Below are 25471 nucleotides of genomic sequence, written 5' to 3' on the forward strand. Positions count from 1 at the left end.
TTTCGGGGGCGAGCCGGGTTGTCTCCAAACCCGGCTGCCTGTGAAAACCACTGCTGGAAGCGAGGGGAAAGAGAGGGGGAGATGGAGAGGGAGGAGAAGGGCTCCACATGGCCAGGGGGTCCCGGAGGGGTTACCTGGCTGCGTGGCCCCTGCCCTCGCCCTGCGTCCCCACCGATGGCTCGCTTGGGGCTGGGGTCCCGGCGGTGGCATCCGCCCCGGGTGCCCCTGGCCCAGGGAAGCCAGGGGGCAGTGGGGAAGTGGGGCCGGGGGTTCCTGCAGGGGAGCTGTGGGGGGGTACCAGGAGGCGAGGCGGTGACGGAGGCTTTCTTGCCGCAGGACTCGCAGCAGAGCTTGTTGTAGCCGGGGATGGAGCAGTAGCGGGCCAGGACCTCCATCTGGCAGAAGATGGACTTGTCCCCGAGGCAGGGCTCCCCTGGAGAGGGACGGGGACAAAGCAGAGAGCGGGCATCAGCGAGCACGCGGGGTCAGGGCAGCGTTTGCCTCCCGTGTGCACCCGGTGATCCCAATGCAGGCGACAGGCAGCACTGCCAGCCTCGCCCTTTGCCCCACGGCAGCAGTTGTGGCAGTGCTGGAATGAAGCATCCCCCAGAGCAGCATCCCAAAAGCAGGCTGCCACACATCCTGCCCCAGCTGCGATGCGCCCGAAACCACCCCCCACGGTCCGGAGCAAGAGGCGGAAGGCAGAAGCCATCCCCCAGCTCGGGCAGACGTGGGAGGTGGGGAAAAGTTCAAGGCCAGTGCCCAGGGAGAGGCAGAGGGAAGCGTGGTGGATCCCCGGCTCCACGAGATGGCAACCTAGCGCCGGGCTGCGCACCAGGGCCGGGCAGGATGAGGCAGCTGAGGGTCAGATTCACCCGAAGGTGGCTGCGGGACGCATCCTTCCTCCAAACCGCCCCCACAGCAGATTGCAGGGGGCCCTGGGGTCACACCACTGGGACGGGGCTGGTAAGGAGGCAGTGAATGAGGAGCAGCGCGGGTGAAACTCCTGCTCTCCAACGGGGGCTGGATGATGCTCAACCTCCTCCTCTAGGGAAGCTCAGAGGTTTGGCTGCGTCCCCATCAGAGAGAGGAGCACCTGGTGGCGACAGAAGGGCAGACGTCACCTCCAAGCACCCAGCTCTCACCCTCGGACACTTACTGGGGGAGATCTTGCTAACGGGGTTTTTGCCCCCCTCCTGGGGCACCCACTGCCCTCTGGGCGTGACGTGGTCACTGGTGTCGACGCTGGCCGTGATGCTGGAGGGCTTCCCTGCGGAGAGAGCGCTGGGTCAGCGGGTAATGCCTGGATGCCCCCCCAAAAATAAAACAGCAATTACACCACGGTGCCCACCTCCCTCCTACCCGTGGGTTCACCATGCCACAAAGCCTGCAGCCACCCCCAGTGAGCCCAGGAGGGATGGGCAGCATTTTGGCTGGCTGTTACCCCCTTCCCTGCCCACACAGAAAACTCCCCAACACCTTTTTTGCAACAAGATCGTCTGGGGCTGGATCCACTGCTGCGAAGGTGCCTGCTTAATTTCAACCTACCACGGAGGACTCCAGCTTAATTAATGACCTAACTAATTGACGCGAGCTGGAATACTTACGCATACATGCTTAACACACGCACATCAGCCTCCAGGCACAAACCCACGTGCCTTGGGGGCACACAACAGGTCCCCACGCCCCCAGTGCCACCACTCTCACCCGGACAGACGGACACGTGGCAGCCCCGGACAGCCTCCGGCTTGTCCCCGTGGCAGCGCCCGCCGCTCTCGCTGCCCTTGCAGACCACCTGCCGCTGCTGCACGCCGTCCCCGCAGCTGGCCGAGCACTGCCCCGCGGAGAGAAACCGGGTGGGTGACGGCTCTGGGGACACCCCGGTGGCCAGGAAGGGTCCCCAGAGCCCCACGCAGCTCACCTGAGACCAGGCGCCCGTCCTCCACTGCGCCGGGCAGGGCAGGCGGCCGCAGGGCCTCCGGGTCTCCGGCCGCTCGCCGCTGCAGTACTTGGCGTGCAGGGTGCGGTTGGTGCCGTCCCGCAGGCGCTGCACGCACTGCACGGCCCGCTCCTGCAGCCCCAGCTTGCCGCAGGACTTGCTGCAGGCGCCCCACTCCTCGGCCACCCAGCTGCGGGGGGACGGGGGCAGCGTTAGTGGCGGGGCAGGAGAAGCCCCCGCTCGCTACAGTTCAGCCCCGAATTGCACAGCGGGGTGGGATGGGAGCAGCCATCCGTCCGTCCGTCCGTCCACCCAGGGGGACTTACGCAGGCTGGGAGCACTCCTGCAGGTTGCAGCGCCGGCGGATGGGCTTGGGCTTCTTGCCGTTGTCGCACAGGTTCCTGTGCACCATGCGGTTGTCGCTCTTCCGCCGGCAGCCGTACTTGGTGTACTGGATGCCTGGGGGAGCGGCAGGCGGGCGGTCAGGGGGCCCACAAGGCTCCCCGGCCCCCTGCACCCCCGCCAGGATGGGTCCTCGGAGCTCCCACGGGACCCCAGCGCACCGCAGCGCTTCACCCAGGCTTGCGGAGGATGCTCTGAGGGGTGCTGGAGCCCCCTGGGGTGCACTGCAAAGGCTAAGCAAACCCAAGACCTCCCCCAAAACCGGGTGGGTTTTGCGGGGGGAGACTGAAGGAGCGCAGCTGCGTTTCTCCAGCCAGGAGGAACAATCAGCGCACGGCAAGCGCGGCCAAAGCGCTGCTGCGCTCTGCCAACCGAACGGCGCTTGCCCGGGAGCGGAGCAGATCAGGGCTAAGCTAGCGTAAAAACATGAACTGTCTGTCACCCCGCGGGACAGCCCCGCTGCAGCAAGGTCAGCGGAGCAAGCGAGGGCTCGGTTTCCATCTCTGCGCGTCCCAGAATCTTCCAGCGTCCATGCCAGGCGTTGGAAGGAGCGAGCCAGCACAGCCTGCTGAAACCTTCTCACTGCTTCAGCACAGAGCCGTGGTTTATTCGCTCTGCTCTTCCACCAGCCTTGTGGCAGAAACCGAGGGGGGGAAAAAGCCCGGGGGAAATAAACCCACCTGCCCTCCCTCTCAGCACCTCCTGGTGGGTCTGCCTATTTCCACGCAGGTTTTAGTCGCCTGCAAGATGCTGCTCCTTGGCCCAAACTGAACCCACTGCTGTCTTAAACCAGAAATGACGGCAGACACGTGGACAAACAGAAGTATTGCCCGCGCACAATCACATTTCCATCAGAAATCTGGCTAAAATGCTCACCTAAACTGCCCTGCCATAACATTTTTTCACACTTACTGCCATACTGTAGATGCCCCACGCTACAGAGATGCAAAGAACAAGCCAGAGATGCCCCAAAGGCCGCACGCACTGCCTGACACCCAAACAACCTCCCAGGTGCCCCCCAGAGCCTCCCACAAAGGCAGAACTACCTCCTCCGCACGCCTTCGAGCACTGAGACCAGCTCTTGAGGGCCCACTCGTAGGAGTCCATCTCCTCGAGCAGCACGTTGTTGTTCCCGATCATCGGCAGCAGGTCCTCGTGGATGATGTACCTGTACATCAGGCTGCTCCTCGACTCCTCCTCCTCCCGAGGGACGACCTGGTGGCACAGAGGACAAGCAGAGGCAGGGCATGAGACCATGGGAGAGGGAAAGGAAGAGAGAAGGCGACACAAAGCCTGTTAGCACCTCCAACGTGGTTAGATGGGCTCTGAACACAGAGCCTTCCCTTCGGGAACACACTTCTCAAGTTGCAAAGAAAGATGATGCCCACATTTCCCAACCCCAGCCTCGAGCTGCGCGCCCTCTGGCTCCCAAAATCCCCAACTAAATGAGACCTGGATTAAAACCCCCTTCCTCAAAACCCTCCCACATCTCACCCCAGAGCATCTCCCCTCCCGCTGGGCAATGGTTGTCCCCGATGGTCCCAGAGGACGCGTCAGCCACACTTACCAAAACGCTGATGGCTTCGTGCAGAGGGCCGCTGGTTTTCAGGCTCTCCTTGCCGTGTTCCGTGGTATATTCCCACTCCAAGCCCATTTCAATGAACACTTTGCTTTTGGCTTCTTTGCCCTTGGCATTAAGGATGAAGTTACCCGTAGCTTGATTCTTAACAGCTGGAGAAAAAAAAAAAACAACAACTCAGTATTGCAACAACTTCTCCTCCGATCACCCCCTTTTAGGTGTTTGAATGACCTAAATAGCAGCCTCTGGGTGGGAATAGTCAGAATAGGGCTGAGAGTCAGTCGAGGGAGAGGTGAACAGAGCTGAGCAGGGACCAGGGCAGGATGCCACCTCCACGTGGCTCCCCACCTCCCCAGAACCAGTCCTCCCAGAAAGCCATCCCCGCAGGACTCACCGATGCTGTGGGATGCCGGCTCCATCTCTTCTATTTGCACGTGCCTCGCCCCGGCAGGAATCTCAAACATCTTCAGAACACCCACTGAAAGGGGCCAGAAGGGGAGCACGGAAAGAGAAAGCTCTCAGAGAAGGAGCAGCGGGGGAGGTGGGTTTGGTCCCCCTGGATGCCACCTCTTTGTCATGCTGCCGTGGGACAGAGGTGGCTCCGGGGGTCCCCGTCCCGCTGCCCCCACTCGCAGGCTGGGCTACGATCGAGCACAACCTCCTCACCCTGCTGCTTCGGGGTCTTGGCCAAGGTGCCCTTCACCGTCCGGCAGTGGGAGTTGTCCCCTCCGCAGACCCCGCACTTGTCCTCCTGCTTCAGGGAGCCGACCTCCTTGTCGCAGCCGACGTGCTGTCACCCAAGGGGAGAGAAGGCACGCAGGGGTTATGTCCCCCACGGCACGGCTGCCACAGCTGCACCACCACGTGCCTGGCCCCCTGCTGCACACTGGGTTGGGTCCCTGGGCTAAAATACACATCTCCAACCCCAAAAAGTGTTGGGGGAAGGGAACGTACGAGATGCGTCCTCTCTCCTGGGCAGGGTCAGCTCCTTACCACGCACTCGCCCCGGACACAGATGCTGTAGGGGTCCCGGTAGCTGCACCTGGTACCGTCGTGAACAACCTGGTTCATGAACACCACGTCGCCCGTCCCCTCGGACTGGCAGATCAGCTCGCACTTCTGGGCATCTGGGGCAAAACACAAAGCAAAAGGGAAAAAAAAAAAAGTTTGCTGAAATGCATTAGGCTGGGTGAAAATAGAAACCCATCTCCGCTTGTGCCCATGAGCACAGCCAGACTCCAGAAGCCCAGGCTATTCTTGTGCCTTGTTTTACCACGTCTGTTTGCTGCTCAAGAGTCTGTGCTTTTGCCCAGCACGCTCTGAAAAGCGAGAGAAAGCAACTGGCTCGGACACGCCTCTTCGTGCTGAAGTAGCTCCAGGAGCAAGCAGCACCGGGATTCACTCCAGTGATCCCCCACCACGGGACCAGGACGCATCCAACAGCAGAGTTAGCACCGTGCCGTCCCCAAGGCAAACCCTCCTTGTGCCAGAAGACACAGAAAGCAGGGAACAAACTCTAACAGCAGCACAGGCAGATTGGCCTCCACCTCCAATAATGAGCAGGGAGAGGCTCAACAAAGGTTGCTCTCCTCAGCCCCCCTCTGCTGCCCGTTGAGCCAGCAGGACCCAGGGCAATATCTGGGTTTCTCAACCTGAAGGCAAGCAGAAGAGATGTCCAGGACCTGGCTGCTCGACGCTGGATGATTGTTGCCAGCTCAGGAGGTTTCTACAACCCAATTTCTGCATGTGCAGCACAGCTGCCAACCCAAAGCACTTGCCACCAGCATGGTTTCTTCTGGCAGGCAAGGCTACCGATGGCTTTTTGGGTGAGAGCACCAAGACCAAGAGGGTGGAAGGGAGGTGCGTGTCTAGGTATACCAGCACCCCACTGCTCCCATCCGTGGGAGGAGAACTGCAGATAGTGCTTCCACTGAGGGTTAAATCAACTCCACGTGCTTGCAAGCTGCCCGTCACCTCTGGGCACCCAACCATGGATGGATGAGGTCCTCAGGGAGCCACTACCACTCACCGTCGTGATGCTCGTAGGGCAGCCACGCGTGCTTGCTGTTGTCGTGGGTGTAGTAGGAGTTGCGCTTGGAGCACTGCTGGGCACGGAAATCCTCGTAGGGCCCCGGGCACTCCTCGCTGTTGCACACTTGGTGCTCATAGGTGGCTCCTGGGCAGTGGCGCCCACCATAAGCAGGACTAGAAAATAAAACAAGGGCGTTACCAGAGCACTGGGGTGGGATGCTGCTCAAGCATGGTGCATCTCCAGCTTGTCCACCATGCTGGAAGCCAAACGTACGGCGGGTCAGTGCAGCTCCGGCTGCGGGAGCGCACACCGCCGCCGCAGGTCCTGGAGCAGGAGCCAAACTTGGACCAGGAGCTCCAGCCACCATCCTGGCTGTACGGCTGCTCCGACGTCTTCCAGATGCAGTGACCCTTGAAGCACCACTGGAAGAGAGGAGAAAGAGGGGTGGCTTGATCTCCAAAGAGCTAGTTTTCTCCTGGGCAAGTTTTTTCTCTCTGGTTGTAAACGACCTCTTGTTACCCATGCAGATCCTCCAGCAGGCACTGAATCATGCCTGGGTCCAGGACTGAAGCAGCCCATGAGTGTCTCCCTACTGGGTCAGGGGCACCCCAGCCAGGTGGGATGAACCCAAACTTCTGCAACAAGCCCCAAACGACTTCATTTGCACCCAATATTCAGCTTTCCACATCTCCTGGCTTCCCATTCCCTGTTCTCTGAAGCTGCAAGTCCTTCCTTATTCATTTAGTCATCATCAAGGGCAGGTGGCTCAGAAGAACAAAGTCCTCACCCCAGCACAGCCATGCTGGGCAACCGGAGTGGAAAATGAGGCATAACGCTACTTCTTCAAGCAGGAGAGATGCCAAAAAGCCACAGCAAGGGGGTGGAAAGCCAAACACCCCCCCACACCAGAGGCACGGCCATTACCTTGCCCGAGGAGCACTCGGTGCCATCCAAGGGGGGCCCCTTCTTGGTCTTGCAGAAGTAGGGGTTGTCCGGGTGGCTGCACCACAGCTGCTTGCACGGGTCAAAGGTGCGGAACTGCAAAGCCAACGGGACATCGAGGGGGGGGCGGGGGCTTCCAGCACCCATCCTACCCCATGGAGAGCCTTCTCCCAGGGCAGGAGAAGGCCCAAGGCTCCTGGTGGGTGCAGGCTGGGGTGATACCAGCAGGGCAGGGGCTGTACTCACTGCCGTGCAGGTTTTGTAGCCCACGCCGAAATCGAAACGGCACTGCTCGTCCATGGAGTAGTTGATGCCCGGCAGCTCGGGGAGCACGGGCCACTGGTGCTCGAAGGGGTCGTCCAGAAGGCAGTCATAGGAACTGTTGGATGGGGGCAGAGATCTGGGGGGTTTCGCTCCTTCCCTCACCCCCAGCCCTCTCTCCAAACCCAGATATTACAAAATCCCAATTCTCTGAGCTCCGGCGCTGCTGCAAAACGAGTTTGCACACCAGCGGCAAAGAGCAACCCAACGACCTGCTCTGTCTTCGGGGTTTCCTGCTACTCTGCACGGCCCCGACACACAAAACCACTCTGTGTGTTTCTACGGCCTTTATGCAGCACAAAAGAAAATGGATAGCCTAAGGGCCTGGCGCAGTCACACCACGGGAGAGGAGAAAGAGTTCGAGTCGACCTACTGGATGTAGCGGTTGAGCTCCTGCTTGCTGCAGCGGGACCAGTGGTAGCGGTGGAAGGCGGCCTGGACCAGCGGTGCCATGATGCTCCCCATGCTGGTCTCGTCCGCGCACCGGTTGCCTTGGCCATCGTGCTCCATGCCCAACCTGTTGGAAAAAGCCAGCGAGCCAGGTTTCCCACGGGACGTGGCTTTGCACCGAGTCTTTTGGGCAGAAAGGGGCGCAGAAAGCCCCTTGGGCCAAGCAGACGGGTGGCAATAGCTCTGTCCCCGTCACTTACACGTGGCCGGTCTCGTGGGCGACCACGAAGGCCGAGGAGAAGCCGTCCTCGTGGTTCAGGGTGCAGCTGCGGAGCGGGTGGCACATGCCCGTCACCGGCGCGTAGCCTGGAGAAAGAGAGAAGGAAGGAGAGAGGAGGAGAGGAGAGATAAAGCTTTTGAGAGAGGCAAAAAATAAATAAATACGGTGATAAGCAAGAGCCGATCCAGTGGTAATCCACGGGCAGGTCCCTGGGGAGCTGCCCCATGCAGGTCCCTGGGAACACAAGCAAAGGGAACACACCCGTGCCAGAAGAAGCTTGCACCAGGAGCTCAGACGCAGAGCTGCATCTCCAGCACATACCTTGGCACTCGGTGGCCCCGGAGAGTCAGGCTGGTGCCCATAACCCAGCCAGAGGGGACACAGAGCTGGTCACCCTCAAACAGGACTGTCACCTCGCTGGTGGTGCCCCACGTGGCTGCAGAAACCCTCCTGCGAGGTGGGCACTAAAGATGAGGACCAAGGGGCTTTCCAAAGCAGCCCACTTCACTAAAGATACTCGTGGTTTTCCTAGAAGGTGCTTGTTTTTCCTCTTCCCCACATTCAAGTGGGCAAAGAGGCATACAGGACACAACAAGCCAACTCTCAGACAGCAACTGCTCACCCAAATCGCGTGCTCCATGGACACCACCGCCAAAAGGAAAGCAGAAGTCAAAGTAGGAGCTTGAGAGAAAGACAGGTAATTGGGTTTAACCACACAGTAATGAGTCAAATCCTGGGTAAAACATTTTAAAGGATTTTTTTTCTCCATTAAACTTTCCACAAGAAAGAGCAGCGATGTGGAAAGTTTTCTGTATGAGAGCGAGTATATTTTGTCTGGAGTGAGAATGGGATAAATTCCCAACCAAGGAGGCTGTCGGTGTCTGGCAGCGAAACGGGACAGGGGAGTACAGAAAGGTTGGTGGCTCAGGAGGGCAGGCGCTCTCTCTCGTAATTAAGACGTGGTGAGAACTGGGAGAAGCAAAGGGTCCTCCATGGGAGAACGGTGATGAGAACTACCTGAAAAATACTTCACTGACAGAGACCAGGCCTGCCTGCAAACACGTATCAGATGCAGAAGAGAGGACATGCTGATGGCCTCACTTTATCAGCAAGACACAAACCAGTCTCCCGCTCCTTCCACATGCATTTCCTTCTTCTGCATGGATATTTTCCACCTGCTTTCAGCCCTTCTGACCATTTCTCCCACCTGGGCATGCTCAGGGGCCAACCACTCATGACAGTGGTGCAACAAATTACACCTTGCAAAATTATCCTTCCTGTGAAGGAGGCCAGAAAGATCTCCAGACGTGCCTTCCACAGAGGGACACGGTGCTCCCCTAGCTCAGCCAGGGCTTCGCCACCAGGAATTCAGCATTCACCACCACCTGCCCACCACCCAGCAGCATTTATCTTGGAAAAGCAGAGCCCACGTGCGAGGGCGGCGCAGCCCAGCCTCCGCTTCGTGCCCTCCGGCTCCTCTCAGTTCCAAAAGCAAGGATTGCATCAGCTTTCCAAGATTACTCAGTGCTGGCCACCGCTGCTCCCATCCACGCCTAGAGCTGCTGCCAACACCGGGAGGTTTTTATAAGCTCCCCGGGGCCCGGCTTGGCTCAGCAACAGAGAAGAAGGAGGCTGCGAACCGTGGCACTCTGCACGGCCGCGCGCCCGGCTTCACCTGACACTGTCACTGGCCGAGGGACGGAGGCACAAGCTGTGTCCATGAGCCCCCAGGGATGGACATTTTGGCTCCCTTCCCAGGTCCCCAGGACTTCCAGGAGTTCACCCCCAAAGGGTTTCCTTTCTCCTCGCTTGTTGAAGTAGACTGCAGGGTCTTGGGGCCGGAGCAGCCCTGCCTTCAGCTCAGCTAGAGGGTAGGCAGGAGCGGGGCAGATGCTTCCCGACCAGCACGCACACCCTACAGGCTGGAGAAGCTCATGGGGTGTTTGTCGTCACCTCAGCAAGCAGCTTAGATGCTGTCAGTGAACATAAACCACAAGCAAGGACAGAGGAACACAGTCCAGAGGTACCTCAACCCTTCATTGCTCGTAACCCAGAGATGAAAAGGGGGAATAAGGAGCTGGATGTCGCATGGAGAAGAGGCCAAGGTAAGCACAAGTGTTACTAATCACAGAATCACCTAGGCTGGAAGAGACCTCCAAGATCACCTAGCCCAACCTCTGACCTAACACTAACAGTCCCCACTAAACCAGATCCCTAAGCTCTACATCTAAACGTCTTCTCAAGACCTCCAGGGATGGTGGCTCAGCCACTTCCCTGGGCATCCCAATGCCTAACAACCCTTTCGGTAAAGAAGTTCTTCCTAATATCCAACCTAAACCTCCCCTGGCACAACTTTAGCCCATTCCCCCTCATCCTATCAGGGGGGAATGTGATTCTGTGAGAGGACGCAGCCTTCCCGTGGGATTTACCTATGGTTTCCTGCAGGGGGTGGAAGAGCAGGAGAGGAGCTCAGCCTCCTCTCTGCTCACCCAGGGTGTTATGAGAGCTACTGGCACGCTCGTGGCCTCAGAGGGAGCCTCCTGATGGAGAAATGAGACCTTGCCACCAGCAAGTAAGACCTGCTCCTGGGCTTAGCAATACCCCCACGTCCAGTTGTAGGAGGGTCAAGAAACTGACCCATGCAAAGCCAGGTTTTAAAGGTCCCTGAGAAGCTCCCTTTGGTATTCCATCTTTTTTTATGCCGTTTTTAAACTGTTTAGGGCACTTTGGGACAAGGGGAGGACCAGCGCGCAAGGAATAAAGATGCTCTTTTATGCATTGAGGTTGATGTCCTGGGTTAATTCTAGCTTTCTTCTGCTTCACACGAAAAAAAACTATTATTATTGCTTTTTCCTAGACCTCGCTGGCCAATCAGCAGCCTGTGCTTGCGAGAATTCCTCTCCCCTTGCTGGCTTTCCCCCAGCAAACTGCACGTACCTGATGGAGATAAATACAGTACCTTGCATACCTGCGGGACCAAAATCTTGCCTGGTGAGGAACACGGCGTGGTCATGGTACTCGGCGTGCTCCGGGTCGGAGCGTTGCTGCGAGTGAGCCCAGCGGCAGACCTGCTCCAAGCTGCGGGATGGGTTCCCTCGCTCTATCAGGCTGACTGACTGCGTACAGGAACAAAAAAAAATAAAAATAAAAGTATTGCTATTTTTTAAAATCCATTGCCTGGATGCGCTGGAAAGCAGAGAGCATCCCGACTGCGAGAGAGCTTGACCCAGCAGAAAACAGGTGGAGGTGCTCCAGGGCTGTTTTAGAGCAGCCACCCTGATTTTCATCTATTTTTCTTCAAGATGGGCATTTTGCAAAGGTGCTGACAACAAAATCCTGAGGGCTGAGCTCCACCTCATCTCCCCAGCTGGAGCTCTCCTGGCAGGCAGGAAGGACTCTGCCCTTCCCAGGCTCTGTAAATGGAAGCCACGGGGATCTTTCCATGGGGATAGGAGACAAAATGCCCAACCAGAGGGCTTTCTGAGACAGGTGGCAAGCTCAGCAGTGACCAGAAATAAGCGCTAAAGCAGAGCGGGCTGCGCTGTCTGCACCGTGTCATTTTCCAGGACACACTCAGGAAGCATCAGAGACAACCAGCGGTAAGCTGGGATCCTGCCTGGATCCAAACATCTGCACATCGCTCCTACATCACCCCCGAACCTAAACAATGACAGAGCTGGACACGCCAGCTGCCTCCAGCACAGGGTTTCGGGAGGATTAAATCATCCTGAACAGAGCCCTTGAGTCCTCATCCCTCCGGCTGTTGGCCGCAACCCCACCGCTCCGAATCCCTTCCCCTCCATACATCATCCCCCGGCCCCGAGCACGAACACGGCTGGGAGGAGGCCAGACACACTGCTGGCTTTTATGCATGGAGATGACGTTCCCGGTCTGCCAGGAATCTCCCTAAATGAGCCTGCCTCTGTTCTTATCCCCGTGCTCCTGAGAACCATCGCTGGGTCTCTAGGATGCGCTTGTTTTTTTTTTTCCTGGCCAAGCAGAAACAAGCAGAGCTTTTCCTCCAAGACCTATTGGGGCTGCTTTGTGGACCACACACAGATATGACCGTGTTGGACTCATTAATATTCTTGCTAGAGCAATTCACGTGGTGTAGGGGCTTGCCACAAAACGTATAGCAAACTGCACTGCTTCACAGAAAATCTTTCGGCTGCCGCACTCAGAAGAGCCTTAAAAACAAAAAGCAACCTGAGAAACCAGGAGAAACGTCCCCGTGCTCGCTCTGCCCAGGCCATGACATGATGCCCGAGGGCTGCAGGACAGCCAGCGGAGCCAGGCAGAGCTGCTGGGACACGAGATGGCGGCTTCAGCTTCTCCTCACTGACCTCCACCTCTTGCCAATTTGGGAAGCCACCTTCATCCCATGGTTTATGGGATCCCAAGGGTCCCATAAACACCATCGGGACCCTTCAAGCTGTCTCAGCAGGTAACACATGGCTGCACAGCAAGCCCCACGGCCACACGTGATGCTCAGGATATTTGGGGTCCCCCCACTTCTCCTGTCCCAGCTCCGAGGACTGGTTGGCCACCACCACAGGCTTAGCAGAGGTGGCTCTCCAGGGCCTCAGGCTCCAGAAACCACCTGGAGAAGGGTTCCCATTCGTCCCTGCTCCGCACAGATGTCAGCACAGGCACTGTCCTTACCTGGCGGTATCCCACCATGATCATCCTGACCAGCACAATGTTGATGTGAACGCCCAGGGACTCATCATGATAAATTTCATCCACCTGAGGGAAAATAAATTAAAAAAAAAAAAAAAGCCGAGGGCAGGGCAAGGCCTGCAGAGCCCTGAAGCAAGCCAGTGCCTGCAGCCACTTCTCCCTCCTGTCCTCTGCGCTCCTGCACTCAGCATCCTCCCACCAGCTCTCCACTCCTGCACTCTGCTGGAAGAAGGATGGGTTAAAATAATCACCTTTGGGGTTTTTTTAAGGCAAAACATTGGGAGGCAGAGCTGATGGGGGTCCGATGTCCTCCCTTTCCAGGGAACCTGTCCCATTACCCCCAAGAAGGCGCCTCCCATTCCTGTAGCACCAAGCGCCATCCACCTTCCCAGCAACAGGGAGATGTTTGGCCGCCAGCTGAACACACAAATGCACACATAAATCCACACACACACCCCAAAAATCATTGCCTCCTGGCAGGGAGCACCGCTCCCCAGCGAGGTCTGGGCCCGCTCTCTCCTTCCTCTCCCACTTCCCAAGACCTCCCAAGCCCAGGTGCGGAATCGCGTCTCCCTCCTCCCAGCCCAGCTGCTTTGCTTCTTGTTGCTCTCGAAAAACCACAAAGCAAACCAGCCAAGTTTGAATAAGTGAAATTTCCCAGCAATCGGTGGCTCGGATGGGCAGGGACATCCCTGGTCCTGTCAGGAGCCTTCCCCCTGGGGACCTCCTCCACCAGGAGCATCTCACAGCGAGCCTTTGCCCCCTTCAGAGCACAAATTCATCGGAGAGAAGGAAACCCCTGGGCTTTTAATGTCCTTGAAGTTGGTGGGAAGGGGGAAAAAAAAGGCTTTTCAGGGAGAGGCGAGAGATCTTATCAAAGCAAGGGCATTACTCAGTTGCACCAGTGAGTCAAGTTTGACCTAGCACCTCAAAAGCCCCCAGGAGAAATCCGCAGGAGAAGACGGCACAAGCAGAAGAACAGGGAGGGCTTGTGATTCAGTGACATATATACACCAGCATCTGCTGCTTTGCGGAGGAAATCATGAGTTACAGCCTTCCTTTTCTGTATTTCAGGGAGAACAAAGTCTGAAAGGGTGGCTTTTTCCCCACCCGCTCTTTAAGAGCCCCAAAAAGGATTTTTTTTCATTCCTTTTTCAAACTCAAAATTCAGAGCTCACCTTCCCTTGTTCCCAACGCAGGACCCATAGCGCCCTGCCCCATCGCCCCAAAAGTGATGTGGGGAAAATGACTTCCCTCGGCTCTGCCACAGCTTTCCACAGACTAGAACGTGATGTTCATAAGCCAGATTTACAGCTTTTTTTTTTTTTTTCCCTTTTTTCTATTTTTTTTTTTTAAGCTTACATTTGAAACGGAGGGCCCTGTGACAACTGACGCAGATGCGGCGCGGATCCGAGCCTGCGATTTTCCAGGCGACATGAGTGCTTTATGAGAGCCACGATTGACAGGCCGGGCTTCTGTTGGAAAGCCCGAGTCAGTCCATTCCTAAACCCATCGAGAGCCAGCATTAACGCCGCCGCGTGACAGCCGCGGAGCCGCTCTGGGCTTTGCAGAGAGGTGCCACGAGCCCTGAGCCTGCCACATCTTGGACGCGGCAAAACAGCTGAGAAAAATAAAGAGATAAAGCCCTGGTAGATAAATAGGTAATAAATAGATAAAGCTAGTGCGTTGCTTCAGGTGCACAGGCTGCAAGACCTGTGGGGGAAAAAGCCTTTTGCCCAGCATGGAAAGGCAACAGTGCACCACGTATCCTTCGCTCACGGCAGTCAAGCTGCTTCTCAGCGCCGTGCTTTAATGCATCTGGGAAGAATAAAGAGGATGGGAAGGATCCTTTCTGAAGCTCTTCTCTGGGACGTGGTGCAGAAAAATTCCTGCATTCGGGAGCTGTGGACGATGAAGCTCATCAACACCTGCACAGCACCATGAATCTTTCCTTTACGGTCCTTTTCCTTTTCAGCCTTGCCGGAGAAGCGACGGCAGGCAGCAGCAAGACCACCAGCAGCTCACCAGCTGCTCACCGAGGGAGCAGGACACGAGCGGCTGAATTATTCCAGGATGCCAATCCCCCAGAGCTTTAAAAGCAGTGCGACACCACGCTCCGGCGGCAGCTATATGGGGTGCCTGCTGTCTGAAGGGAAGGGCTCTGCCTAGGTGTTTTCAGCCCCTCAGCAGGGCACCGAGGGCTCTGCGTCCCCCAGACGCCAGCTCTGCAGAGACTTTTGCAGATAATTCAGAAAGCAGACGTGGAAGCAGACTGCCCAAGGCTTTCTGTTTGCTTAACCACCGACAGAGGCGGACAGGGCTTGTTCCTGCAATCCCCCCCCCCCCACAAGAGCATTTCAGAGCCGGGAGGAAGAAGGGATTGGCACGAGTCCCCCTGCCCTCTGCGGATGCCATTAGCAAGTCAATGCCTTCGAAGAAAATCCCCGCAGAAAGCCCCCGCTCAGCAGATCGCCGCTGGAGGGACAGATGGTGCACAGACCTCCTTATCTAACGCCCGTCAGATGCCCGGCCTCTGCATCGCCGTCCGCTGCCAAAGAATGCTCTCCAATTTCACTGAACAGAGAAATCGCGAGGAAAATGTTTGAAAAGCCCCGCCTAGCTGCGTGCCGGGGCAAGAAAGCCGGCCCCTGGGACCCCAGGGGGCAATGCCAAGGGAGAGGAGAGCGAAGACCCCGTGCCCGCGCCCTGCGGTCGCTCCCGTCCCGAGCCCACAGCAGACACCCGCTCCCCGCGGCGAACCGCACCGCGGCCGTCTAGACTTCCCTGCTCTTGAGGGAAGGCAAACAAAACGAGAGCACGAGAAGAATTTGCCAGACGAGCAGAATAGCTGACATTTCAAAATCCCAGATCTCGCGGGCAGAGCGGCCAAGTCATCTTCGGCTTCCCCTTATCCCCCTCCTTCCCTCTGCATGCCCCTACGCAACAGGCTACGCTGTCCCAAAACCAGAGCAGCAAACGCACCAGTCTATATTCGGGGCAGGGAGGGGAGGAAGTGCATGCATGTGTAAGAACAACACCAGAGGTATTTGTTGTTGTTCTTACACTGCTAGCAAGGAGGCAGCTCGCGGAGCAGGCTTTTATTTTATTTTGCAAGCTCCACAGGGAGGAAAGAAAATCCCTGCCGATTTAGCGCCGTAGTTAGGTGACCCCGGGTTAAAAATAAAGCTGGAGGCTTGCTGTTTCCCCAAAAACTATCTTCTGTGGGGTCTCGGTAACACTTTTTTTTTTTCCACTTGCAAACAATGAACCTCCTGATGCGCCGGAGGGAGCACACAAGTCGCAGCCTGGACGCGGCTCTGACTCATGGGGTTTCCTTAGTAACCCGAAACAATGGGCAAACACCGAGCACCTCCGTGCCCTTACCCAAATTACCCAAATTCTGGGGACAGCCCCGGCACCCAACTGTGCTGGTGGGAGAAACCCCGCTGGCTGCAAAGGGGTCCCACGGAGACCGCAGGGGAGAGGAACTTTTGTGCGCCGCGTGGACCTGGAGGTGACAAAACCCTATAAGGACTGAGGGTTCCCAACATTTGCCCCAGACCACGCTGTCTGACCCCGTTTTGCCCAGCCAGGCTGGTGGCTTTGCAGTGAGGTTGTGGTTTTGGAATGAAATGTGCTTTGTCGGGCACCTCCAGCCTCCGCGCCAGCCCCAGCCCACCCAGGACCTCCCAGCTCCACCACCGCTTGGTGCAAGCTCCGCCAAGCCCACGGCTCAGCCTTCCCCCCCTCCACGGGGCCACCCCAAGCCTCGAGAGCATCGGGATGAGCTGTAGGAACCCCAACAAGAAAGGGAGCTGGCACATTCTGCTCCCAAAAATCACATTTCCCATGGCTGGGCTTTTAAATCACCCAGGTTTAATGGGGCAATTCCCGCTCCCACCCAACCCAACTTCGGGGAGGCACCTCTCTGCATTACCCTGTTGTTCCCCTCCCGCCATCCCCTCCTTATTTAATTCACTAAAATCCCCGGCGCTGCCTTTATCTGAGCAGCCGGCACCCCGCACATTCCCTCCCTGAAAAGCGCTGCCTCTAAAGCATGAAATGCGGCTGAAAAATGGCCTTTTGATGCAAGCTGGCAGCCCCCAGGCGCTCGGCCCGGCCCCCGATGGGAAAGGGCAATGAGCTCATCTCCGGCACCCGAAACGCGGGAAGGGCCCCGGGTCAGGCCGGGGACCCCGGGGCACCTCCCGCTTGCAGGATGAGTTAATGAGAAAACAGGGGAAAAAAAAAAAAACGTTCCAAAAGTGCATTTGGGAATACGGTGCCGGAATTTCAGAACCCCTGGAGAGAGCGGCTTTCCCACTGCCCTGCCCATCTGCAGTACCTAGCCCCAGCAGCAGGAAAGCACTGGAGATTAACAAGTTGCAGTGAAGGCATCGGCTTTTTAAAACCAGCGACTTCTCCGATTCCTGACGTGCGTTTGGGGCTGGCCACGTGAAAAAGAAAACACTTGGGGTTGCCCTAGCAGCAGGGCAGACAGGCTCATGCCTCTTTTAAAAGGTGGCAAACCAGCAAATCCTCACCCCTCGTGCGGATAATTTACCCTCCGCGACTGGCAGCGCGGCTCCAAGTCTGCGTGCCAGGGCAGAAACACTGCCAAAACAAGCAGGCGAGAAAAAGAAAAAAAAAAAAAGAAAAAGAAAAAAAGCAAAAGCATCCTCCTAGCTCAGTGGTTTCTGAGCTGGCTGCACCTTTCTAACACTTCCCATGGCCATGCGTAAGGGTACTAAAAATAAAAATAGAGCAGAGGGCAAAGGATAGAACACTAAAGCTTAAAAAAGTCAAAAGTACAAAAAAAAGTGATTTTTTTTTTCTCTCTCCCCCCCAGTTTCTGAGCACCCCCATTTGCTATTGCGCAGCATTCCCCAAGCAAGCCACGCGAGGTAACCCTGGAGAGCAGCCACGCTCGTGCACCTCTGCCTTTCGGGGACAGCAGCTGGGAGAGGACGGGGCTTGGCTCTGATGGAATTTCTCGCTGGGTCCCATCTGGCGCACAGATTTCTTCTGCAAATCTGAAAAATCCCCCTCAACAGATGGGGACCTTTCAAAACAGAGAAGTGGAAGGCACCGTCCTCCTTCCCAGAACTTGCTGAGACCTCAGCCACACAATCACAGGGTGATAGAAGTTGGACCTTCAGGGCCACCAAGTCCAACACCAGCCCAACCCACCGAGCCCCACCACTCACCCAAGCCCTTAGTGCCACGTCCACACGTCTCTTGGACACCCACGGGGACAAGGACCCCGCTGCAGCCCATCCCAATGCCTACCCCCCCTCTCCACAAAGAAAAGCCTTACTATGTTCATGAGGGTGAGGACGTAGTTCTGGACGTGCTCCTTCCCGTGGAAGCGCACCACCGAGTCGTCCACCGCCAGCAGGACCTCGATGTTGTAGTCGTCCTTCCTGGCGTGACGCCTCTTGCGCTCCGCCTCGCCCAGCCGCTCCTCCAGCAGCTCCAGGGAGTTGGGGAGCTCGCCCACCCGCACACCGGGCACTGAGAAGGGGGCAGAAGGAGAAAACGGAGAGTTGAGGAGACCCAACACGGACCCTGCAGTGATCTTGGGGCTGAACGTGGCACAAAGTGACTTGCTGGCCCCGGAGGAGGTGGTGGAGAGGAGAGTTTCGTGGTGTGGGCAGCAAGCACATGAAGACGTGGGGAACACATGCTGCCGGTGGTTCACTCCACTTAAAGAGACTCACATAGCCTGGAAAAGCCCCAAATTGGCCCCAGAATGAGTTGTGGAAGTGTTGCAAAGCCAAAAAGCAGCTCGTGATGCTGGGGGACGGGCAAGTCCTCGCAGTATAGAAACAAGGTGGTTGGAGGGCACCTTCCTGGAGCACCCCCCGTCCTGGCATGGCCAGGGATTTGTGCAAATTGCAGAAACCCCTTCTGCTTGCAATTCCCAGGTCTGCTACTCGTCCTGGCTTCCCGGGGCTGATGCAACCACCCTCATACCTGGTCCCAGCCGTCTCTTTGACCAGCACAGACTCAGAGCAGCTGAGGTGGGAAGGGACCTCTGGGTCCACCTGGTCCAACCCCCGCTCAAGCAGGGACACCTGGAGCAGGCTGCCCAGCACCACATCCAGGCAGCTTCTGAAGATCTCCACAAGATCTCCACAATTGTAACCAAATGTGGGAGAAGCTCCAGACCTCCACCGAAAGCAAGGCAACAGCGAGCCCATGCACCAGAGCAGTAGGAGAGACAGCAAGGACGACAACACCACCTTTGTCCACTTACTCATAACAGCGTTAGCACAGAGGCTAATTGCTGGGTTAATTGGCGGGGCTGAGCTCCAGGCCCTACCTTCGGCGCGGAGGTCCTGCCGGATGGCCGAGCGGCGGTACACCACGTGGGCCCTCCCGCGCGCCTCCGTCTCCTGCTGGCCCCGCTCCAGCGGCTCGATGAAGAACTCGGTGCTGTCCGTCCGAATCAGGCCGGCCTGCACGAAGCGATGAAACAGAGGAAAAAAGGGGAAAAAGGGTTTTTTTTTTTTTGTATGCATGGATACACATCAATATACTCATAAAAGACTGGTGAAGGGCCAGGAAGGGGAAAGGACATCCTGAATGAACAGAATGTCCTGCTGCTACCCCACCATGCAGGTTTAAGGTCAAAAGCCCATGAGAAACCATCGCTACCCCACGTCTCCTCCCGGCAGCAGAGCTGTCTCACCACATGGTTGGACACAAGCAGTAATTTGGGAAGTTACACCATGTTGATTCCGTGATTCACGGGGTGAGCTTGCTGTTTCGGGGCTAAACAGGTTTGTTCGACCACTGCAACATTCGGGAGAGCCATCCTACAAAGATGCCCTGTGCCTCCACCTTGCCCTGTGCATCAAACCAGCTTTGGGTGCCAAAAATCACCGCGTGCGCTGGACAGAATCCATTACAGGATTCACACATGATGAACCTTAATTTCTTCCATAAATGGGGAAAAAAAAAAAAAGAGGGGAAAACCAACCAAAAAAAACTGACCACACTTTGAGTTATGTCTTTTCTATGGCTCTAAAGCTCCTTCCCTTCTCATCCACCAGAATTTCTCTGCCTCCTTCTCCCTGCCAGCAGTCGCAGGCTCCCACCCAGCTCTCCCCACACACGTCCCCGTCCCCAGGCCACATCCAGATGCCACCAGGAGGAATGTGGCCGTTTTGCCGGTGCTACTGACTGCGACTGCAGCAGGGAGGAATGAAAATAAATACTCATCTTTGCCCGGGAAGCGTCTGGAAACGAACGCAGGGGAATCCCTTCAGCCGAGAAGCTGGAAAGCGTTACGAGTCCGACTACCTCCCAGACCAGGGAAAGATGAATGAGATGGCAAACGCCATTGGAAACATTGTCCTGGCTACCAAGTGCTCCTAATTAACGCCAAGCTCCCACAAAACCTGCCTGGCCGCCAGCCCGAGCGCTCCGTGGCGCAGGCAGCACCTCCAGCCCGATGGTTTTCGGCTGAGGACAAGGTGGGACGGGGCCATGGGCGCTGCATTTGCTGGCACCCATCGCACAGGCGCCTGGTTGCGTCTCCAGCGCTGCCTGCCGTTGAACCCCTGCCTGGAAAGCGCAGCAGGACGTATGGATGTGTTCCTAGAGCAAAGCCTCCCACCGCATCTACCTACTGGAGTACTCATCAAGGCTATTGGCACAGCTCTTTTCATCAAATAAAGATACGGAGACGTGCTGCACGGCCCAGCGCGGGGCTGGGCTCTGCCAGCAGCAGGGCCTGCCTGGGCCACCCGGTCCCCCCTGTGTCCCCGCACTCGCCGCGGCATCAGCCAACCTGGCTCCGGCACGCTTCGTCAAATTTCCTGCTCCACTTCAGTTTTATTAGCTGCTGAACTCCTCTGGAAAGCAGGTTTGGGTATTTTTTTCCTCCTTCTCGAGGAATTTCACCACGCTCGGCCGTGCCGGGCCCAACGCGCCTGACACACGCACCCGCCACGCGTCCAGGCCGGCTGCCCCCGGGGACAAGGGGGGACCCCAGGCCACCAAGGAGGACGTGACCAGAGCCCACCCCACCACCCCCTGTGGACAGGGACCAACATCTCAGGTTCAACCAGGAGCACCAGTCAAGACGAGACAGACCCAAGGGGAGCCAGCCCGCAAGCCAGGTCCAGCAACAGTTAGGCAGAGGCTTTAAAAATTCAGTTTTACCCCCCAAAACCTGAAATTACACATCACCTGTCAAAGAAATGCAGCATCTCGGCTATCTTCGCGCTTCTCCTTGCTGCCTGCAGCCCCTCAGGTTTTGGGCGTGGGGTTTTATAGCACCCGTTCCCCACAGATATAAAAGGGGAAGCTCTCACCGCGGACAACCTGATTTCATTTTCAGGCATACACCTGCCCGACGTCGCTACCGCCGAGGACGAGAACAACAAAAAGTGTTTTTTTTTTTACACCGAATTTCAGACCCACCCCATCCCCCTTTCCACCACCACGAGCCGCCACCGTGTGTCATCCCCCAAACGGAGGCAGGCGCCCGCTCCTTCACACGACAACCCGGCAGCTCGGAGGGCAGAGCCCCGGGCAGCCGCCCCAAGCATCGCAAACACGCTCGGATTCCGCACGCCTGAGCGCGCCGACCATTTCCCACCGACGGGCGCCAGCTCCCCGCGCTTCCAGCTGGCGCATCGCTGCACACGCGGGCTGCAGAGGCACTTCTGCCACCCCAACGCTGCCCCCGTTTCCCACAGGAGATGCCGGCCGCTGGACGTGGCTCTCGGGAAGGCCCCTTCGAAGTCAGTTCTACCAGGGAAAAGGGAAAAATATATATATATATTTTTTGGAAGAAAACCCGGCAAAGTCACCTCTGCCAGCTTGGGGAGGATGAAGGCTTTTTTTCCAGCGATGGCAGAAAGGAGCTGGCCTCGTGCCACCGGCACCCCCAAGCACCCACCGAGCCACGGGGATGCCCCCCAGCAGCTCCTCCCTGTCCCCACGGGGTAAAAACTCCCCCGGGACCTCAGGAAATTCTGACGCCTCCCCGCAGCCAAACCGTGGAAAAATTAATAAACCCCGCTGCGCTCAGCCAGAGAAGCAAACAGCGTGGAGAGGGGGGAGCAGAGACGTGCATATGGATTTTTCCTATGCGCTTCACACTTAATTTGGACAAAAAGTCCCAGAAAACGGCACTGCATAAAGGCACACCATGCTCCCCAGCCTTTGCATCCAGGGGTCACACGGGGAGAGGGGCTTTGGGCAGGGGCACGGCAGTGGGGACGGAGTCTTCCTCCACCACATGCTGCTCCTGATAGCTCCTGCTTCCTCCCCATCCCAGGGAAATGGGGTCAGAAAACACTATTTGTAGGGTTTGTAGCTTTGGTTCATTATGAATGACTGCGGGGAGCAAAGCACAAGCACGGTGCCCGTAGAAAATAACCCGAAACAATTCTTTGCCCTTTTCCCCAGCAAAGGATGCGAGATGCACAACCAAGGGCAGAGGAAACACAAAGCTGGCAGGCGCCCCGCTGCCAACAGCACAACCCCGGTTGCTCCGAATTCTTCTCCCCCTGAAATTCTTCTCCCCTGAATTCTTCTCCCCTCGGCAGCCCCAGCTCGAGTTCGGCCACACGCTGCTAGAGGAAAGCCGGGTTGCCTGCAGCGAGATGCGTCTGCTGGGGGAGATTTTCTGCCGAGCGCTGCTTTAGCGTTTAGGAATTCGGTGGCTTGGATCAGCTCTGAAACCGTGTTTTGGAGGACTGCACCTTCCCACCCTGCTCGCAGGAAAAAGGCAGATTTGCACGCGTGGGTGCCTGCAGCAAACAGCAGGCAGGGAAGGTGCCATGGGCTTGGCATCTCCAAAAAAAAATAAAAAATCAGGTCATTACATGGCTAAATGTGGATTTAGGGAAGGCTTAATTTGCACTGTCTTTTTCAAGAAATGTTTTTTTTTTCCCTCATTATTTATAATCTCAGTGTCTGTTTATACACAACATAATCTCTCCGTGTACACATTTGCAGTGTCCCAGAGCACTCTGCCCAGCCAGAACAGAGCGGTCCCGCGCCTCCCACGCACGCCATCCCGAGACTGGAGAAGCAAAAGATGCTCGAGGTGGACGCAACCCCCAGATCCCCCTCACTCGCCATGCCACCGGGAATTACATTTGCATGCATCCCGCATTATGAAACCAATTCCCAAAGCAGAGGCAGCGCTACTGGTTGCTTGCCGGAGTCATAGGAAATATCTCCAAAGCTTTCAAGTGTGTCCAAATTCACCAGCCCCAGCAAGATCTGGGTCACGGAGAATTTTCTGCAATTTCCCAGCCTCGTCAGACTCAAAGGAGAAGCTTCCAAAATTGTGGATGATGAGCTAAAATTGCTGGCAAAAAAAAATAAACTGCTGGATGTATGCGAAATATTTATTTCTAGCCCTGCTGCTCTATCATTTCTGCTTGTATAGTAACACCACGCGCTGTATAAAAAGAAAGGAATGCCAAATTGTTTGTGCTAGCAGCCAAAAACAGCTGAGGAACTGCCAGAATAAAACAATAAAAAAAGAAGGGGGGGGGAGTGAAATAAGTTTAGTGCAACCAAATAGTAACCTGGGAAGCAATACCGGGAGAAAATAGCAAGCACTGTCATGGAAAATGAGGGTTGAATTGGGCTAAATTGGCTCAAAGGAAGTTTGAAGAGCAGTGATTCAGGGTATAAAAAAAATAAGGACAAGTTTTTAAGGCGCATCAAAAATAGGAACCCCACGGGCAGGTTGGAGACTGGGGATGAAGAGGGAACACAGCCTCACAGCGTTGCTGGATCATGCTCACCCTGCTGTCCTGAAAGCTCTGAACCTATGAGCTACAGCCAAAAACACCAAGGTGCTCCCCAAAAAGATGCTCGGAGGAAGCAGGAGCTCACCCCACCTCGGTTAAGAAGCAGGACATGTGCATAAGAGCCCCCAAAGCCAGCACGGGGTGAGTGGGGACGAGTCAGCATCGCCCAGCTCCCCGCGGTGGTACCCAACATTTCGGCGCAGCATCTCCAAACCCCAAACCTTGAGATCCTCGCCTCGAGCGACCCAACCCGCCAGCCTCGAGCTTACCAGCCCATCGCAGTTACTGATGGCCACGGCGGCGCCGGGCATGCCGGTGACGTCCCCGGTGAAGAGGCAGCGGTGCCGCAGAGGCTCTCGGAAGAGCACCCCGAAATCCTCCTGCCACTCGGCCACGGCGCCCGGCGGCACGAGGCGCAGGTTGGGCCTCAGGCGGAGGTGCAGCTCCTTGCCAAAGACGGTGACGTTGAAGTAGAGCGAGCGGCCGGCGGCCCCGCCACGCCGCGGGGACCCATGCAGGGCGTCGCGGGGCACGCGGCGGCGGGACGGGGACGGGGGGCAGGTGGCTTCGGCCGCCCTCGCCACCGCCGCACCGCCGGACACCACGTGCGAGAGGAAGCGGCCCCGGCAATCGGCACTGAAGGGCACGATCACGCCATACTCGCTCAGCTTGCCGGACAGCAGGAGCTCTGTGGGGACAGACGGATGGACGGATGGATGGATGGATAGGTGGATAGACGGATGGACAGATGGATGGTTGGATGGATAGAGGGCTCTTGGGGAGCACCCAAGCGCAAACCCCACCGCATCCCTCCGCTCCCACCCTCTCCGCTGCCAACCCAGCCCCCCTACCCACCTCCTTGCCCCTTCCCCAGGTGGGCAGGACCCGGCGGTCGCCCCCCCGCCTCCGAAGCCCCCTCCCCAGCCCCCCCCCCGGCTCTACCTGGGGCACCGGCGGCGGCCAAGCAGCCGTGCAGGGGGACGAGGCAGGAGAGCACCAGCCGCAGATAATCCATCGGGGGCCGGCGGCTGCGGGGCGGGCGGGATGCGGGGCGGGCGGGGAACGGTGCCCGCCTCCCCCCGCGCCGCCCCCGCCGCCGCCGCCGCCGCCCGGGGCCGCCCGGGGCCTCCGGGGAACGGGAATGGGAACGGGAAGGGGAACGGGGACGGGAACAGGGACGGGAACGGGGACGGGCGGCGCCGCGCTGCGCGCCCGCGGCCGTGCGAGCAGCGGGGAAGCGCGGGGGTGGGGCCTGGGGAAGGGGTGGGCAGAGGGGCGAGGTAAAGGGGGGGGAGAGGAGGGGGGGAAAGGAGGGAGGGGAAGGGGGAGAAGGAAGCGAAAAAAAGTAGAAAAAAAAAAAAAAAAAAAAAAAGGCAAGAAAAAAAAGTGAGGTGACGCGAAAGAAAAGCGAAGCGTGAAAAAGCGGAGCAAAAAGAAAGCGAAGCAAAATTTTAAAAAGCGTGGAAAAGTGGAGCAAAAAAAAAAAAAAGAAGCAAAAAAAAAAAAACAAAAAAAAAAAAAGGGGGGGGCAAAAAAAAGGAAAAAAGGAAACCAAAAAAAAAAAAAAAAAAAAAAAGCAAATAAGCAAAACGAAAAAAAAAAAAAAGTCAAGAAAAAGGAAAAAGAGCAAAAAGAAAAAAAGAAAAAATAGAAAATAAAGCAAAATAAAGAGAAAAAAAAAAAAACACCCAAAAAATCAACAAACAAAAAGGAAAAAGAAAAAAAAAAGGAAACAATCAGCAAAATAAACAGAGCAAAAAATTAAGCAAAAACAAGAAATAAAACAAAATAGTAAAAACGTAGCAAAAAAAAAAAAAAAAAAAAAAAAAGAGGGATGAAAATGCCCCCAAAATGCCATAAAAGTATCTGGGGTGTGTTCTGGGGGAGAAACTGCCCCGGCCCGACCTCCCAGCCCCACACCAGCCCCCACAAGGGCAGTGGCACCAGGGATGCCCGGAGCCCCCCTCGCTGCCCCAAGCCCCCCGAGCTGGGGCCGTGCCCCGAGGGTGCAGGTGAGCATCCCGCTGGGTCCTTCGTGGCCCCTTCCCTCTGCCTTGGCCAACAGACGTGCCACAGGAGGTGCCGCGGTGGCCGCTTGGGTTTTGGGGTGCCTCTGGGC

At 56.9% G+C, this 25471-nt stretch overlaps 1 protein-coding gene across 1 annotated transcript; it reads right to left on the minus strand.

The window, feature by feature from the left end:
* Positions 1-24571, minus strand: LOC118157504 (A disintegrin and metalloproteinase with thrombospondin motifs 14-like). Its single transcript, XM_035311863.1, is given in 23 exon segments — positions 1-286; positions 288-433; positions 1160-1270; positions 1708-1834; positions 1922-2129; positions 2266-2398; positions 3388-3556; positions 3909-4072; positions 4315-4398; positions 4587-4710; positions 4914-5047; positions 5950-6125; positions 6226-6374; positions 6877-6990; positions 7141-7273; positions 7589-7732; positions 7866-7971; positions 10845-11001; positions 12548-12631; positions 17883-18079; positions 18891-19026; positions 23622-24040; positions 24295-24571. Coding segments are annotated over 23 exon segments (3444 nt in total). The 5' UTR covers positions 24368-24571; the 3' UTR covers positions 1-130.
* Positions 24572-25471: the final 900 nt, after the last annotated feature.

This window comes from Oxyura jamaicensis, assembly GCF_011077185.1.
Source record: "Oxyura jamaicensis isolate SHBP4307 breed ruddy duck chromosome 6 unlocalized genomic scaffold, BPBGC_Ojam_1.0 oxy6_random_OJ106625, whole genome shotgun sequence".
NCBI lineage: Eukaryota > Metazoa > Chordata > Aves > Anseriformes > Anatidae > Oxyura > Oxyura jamaicensis.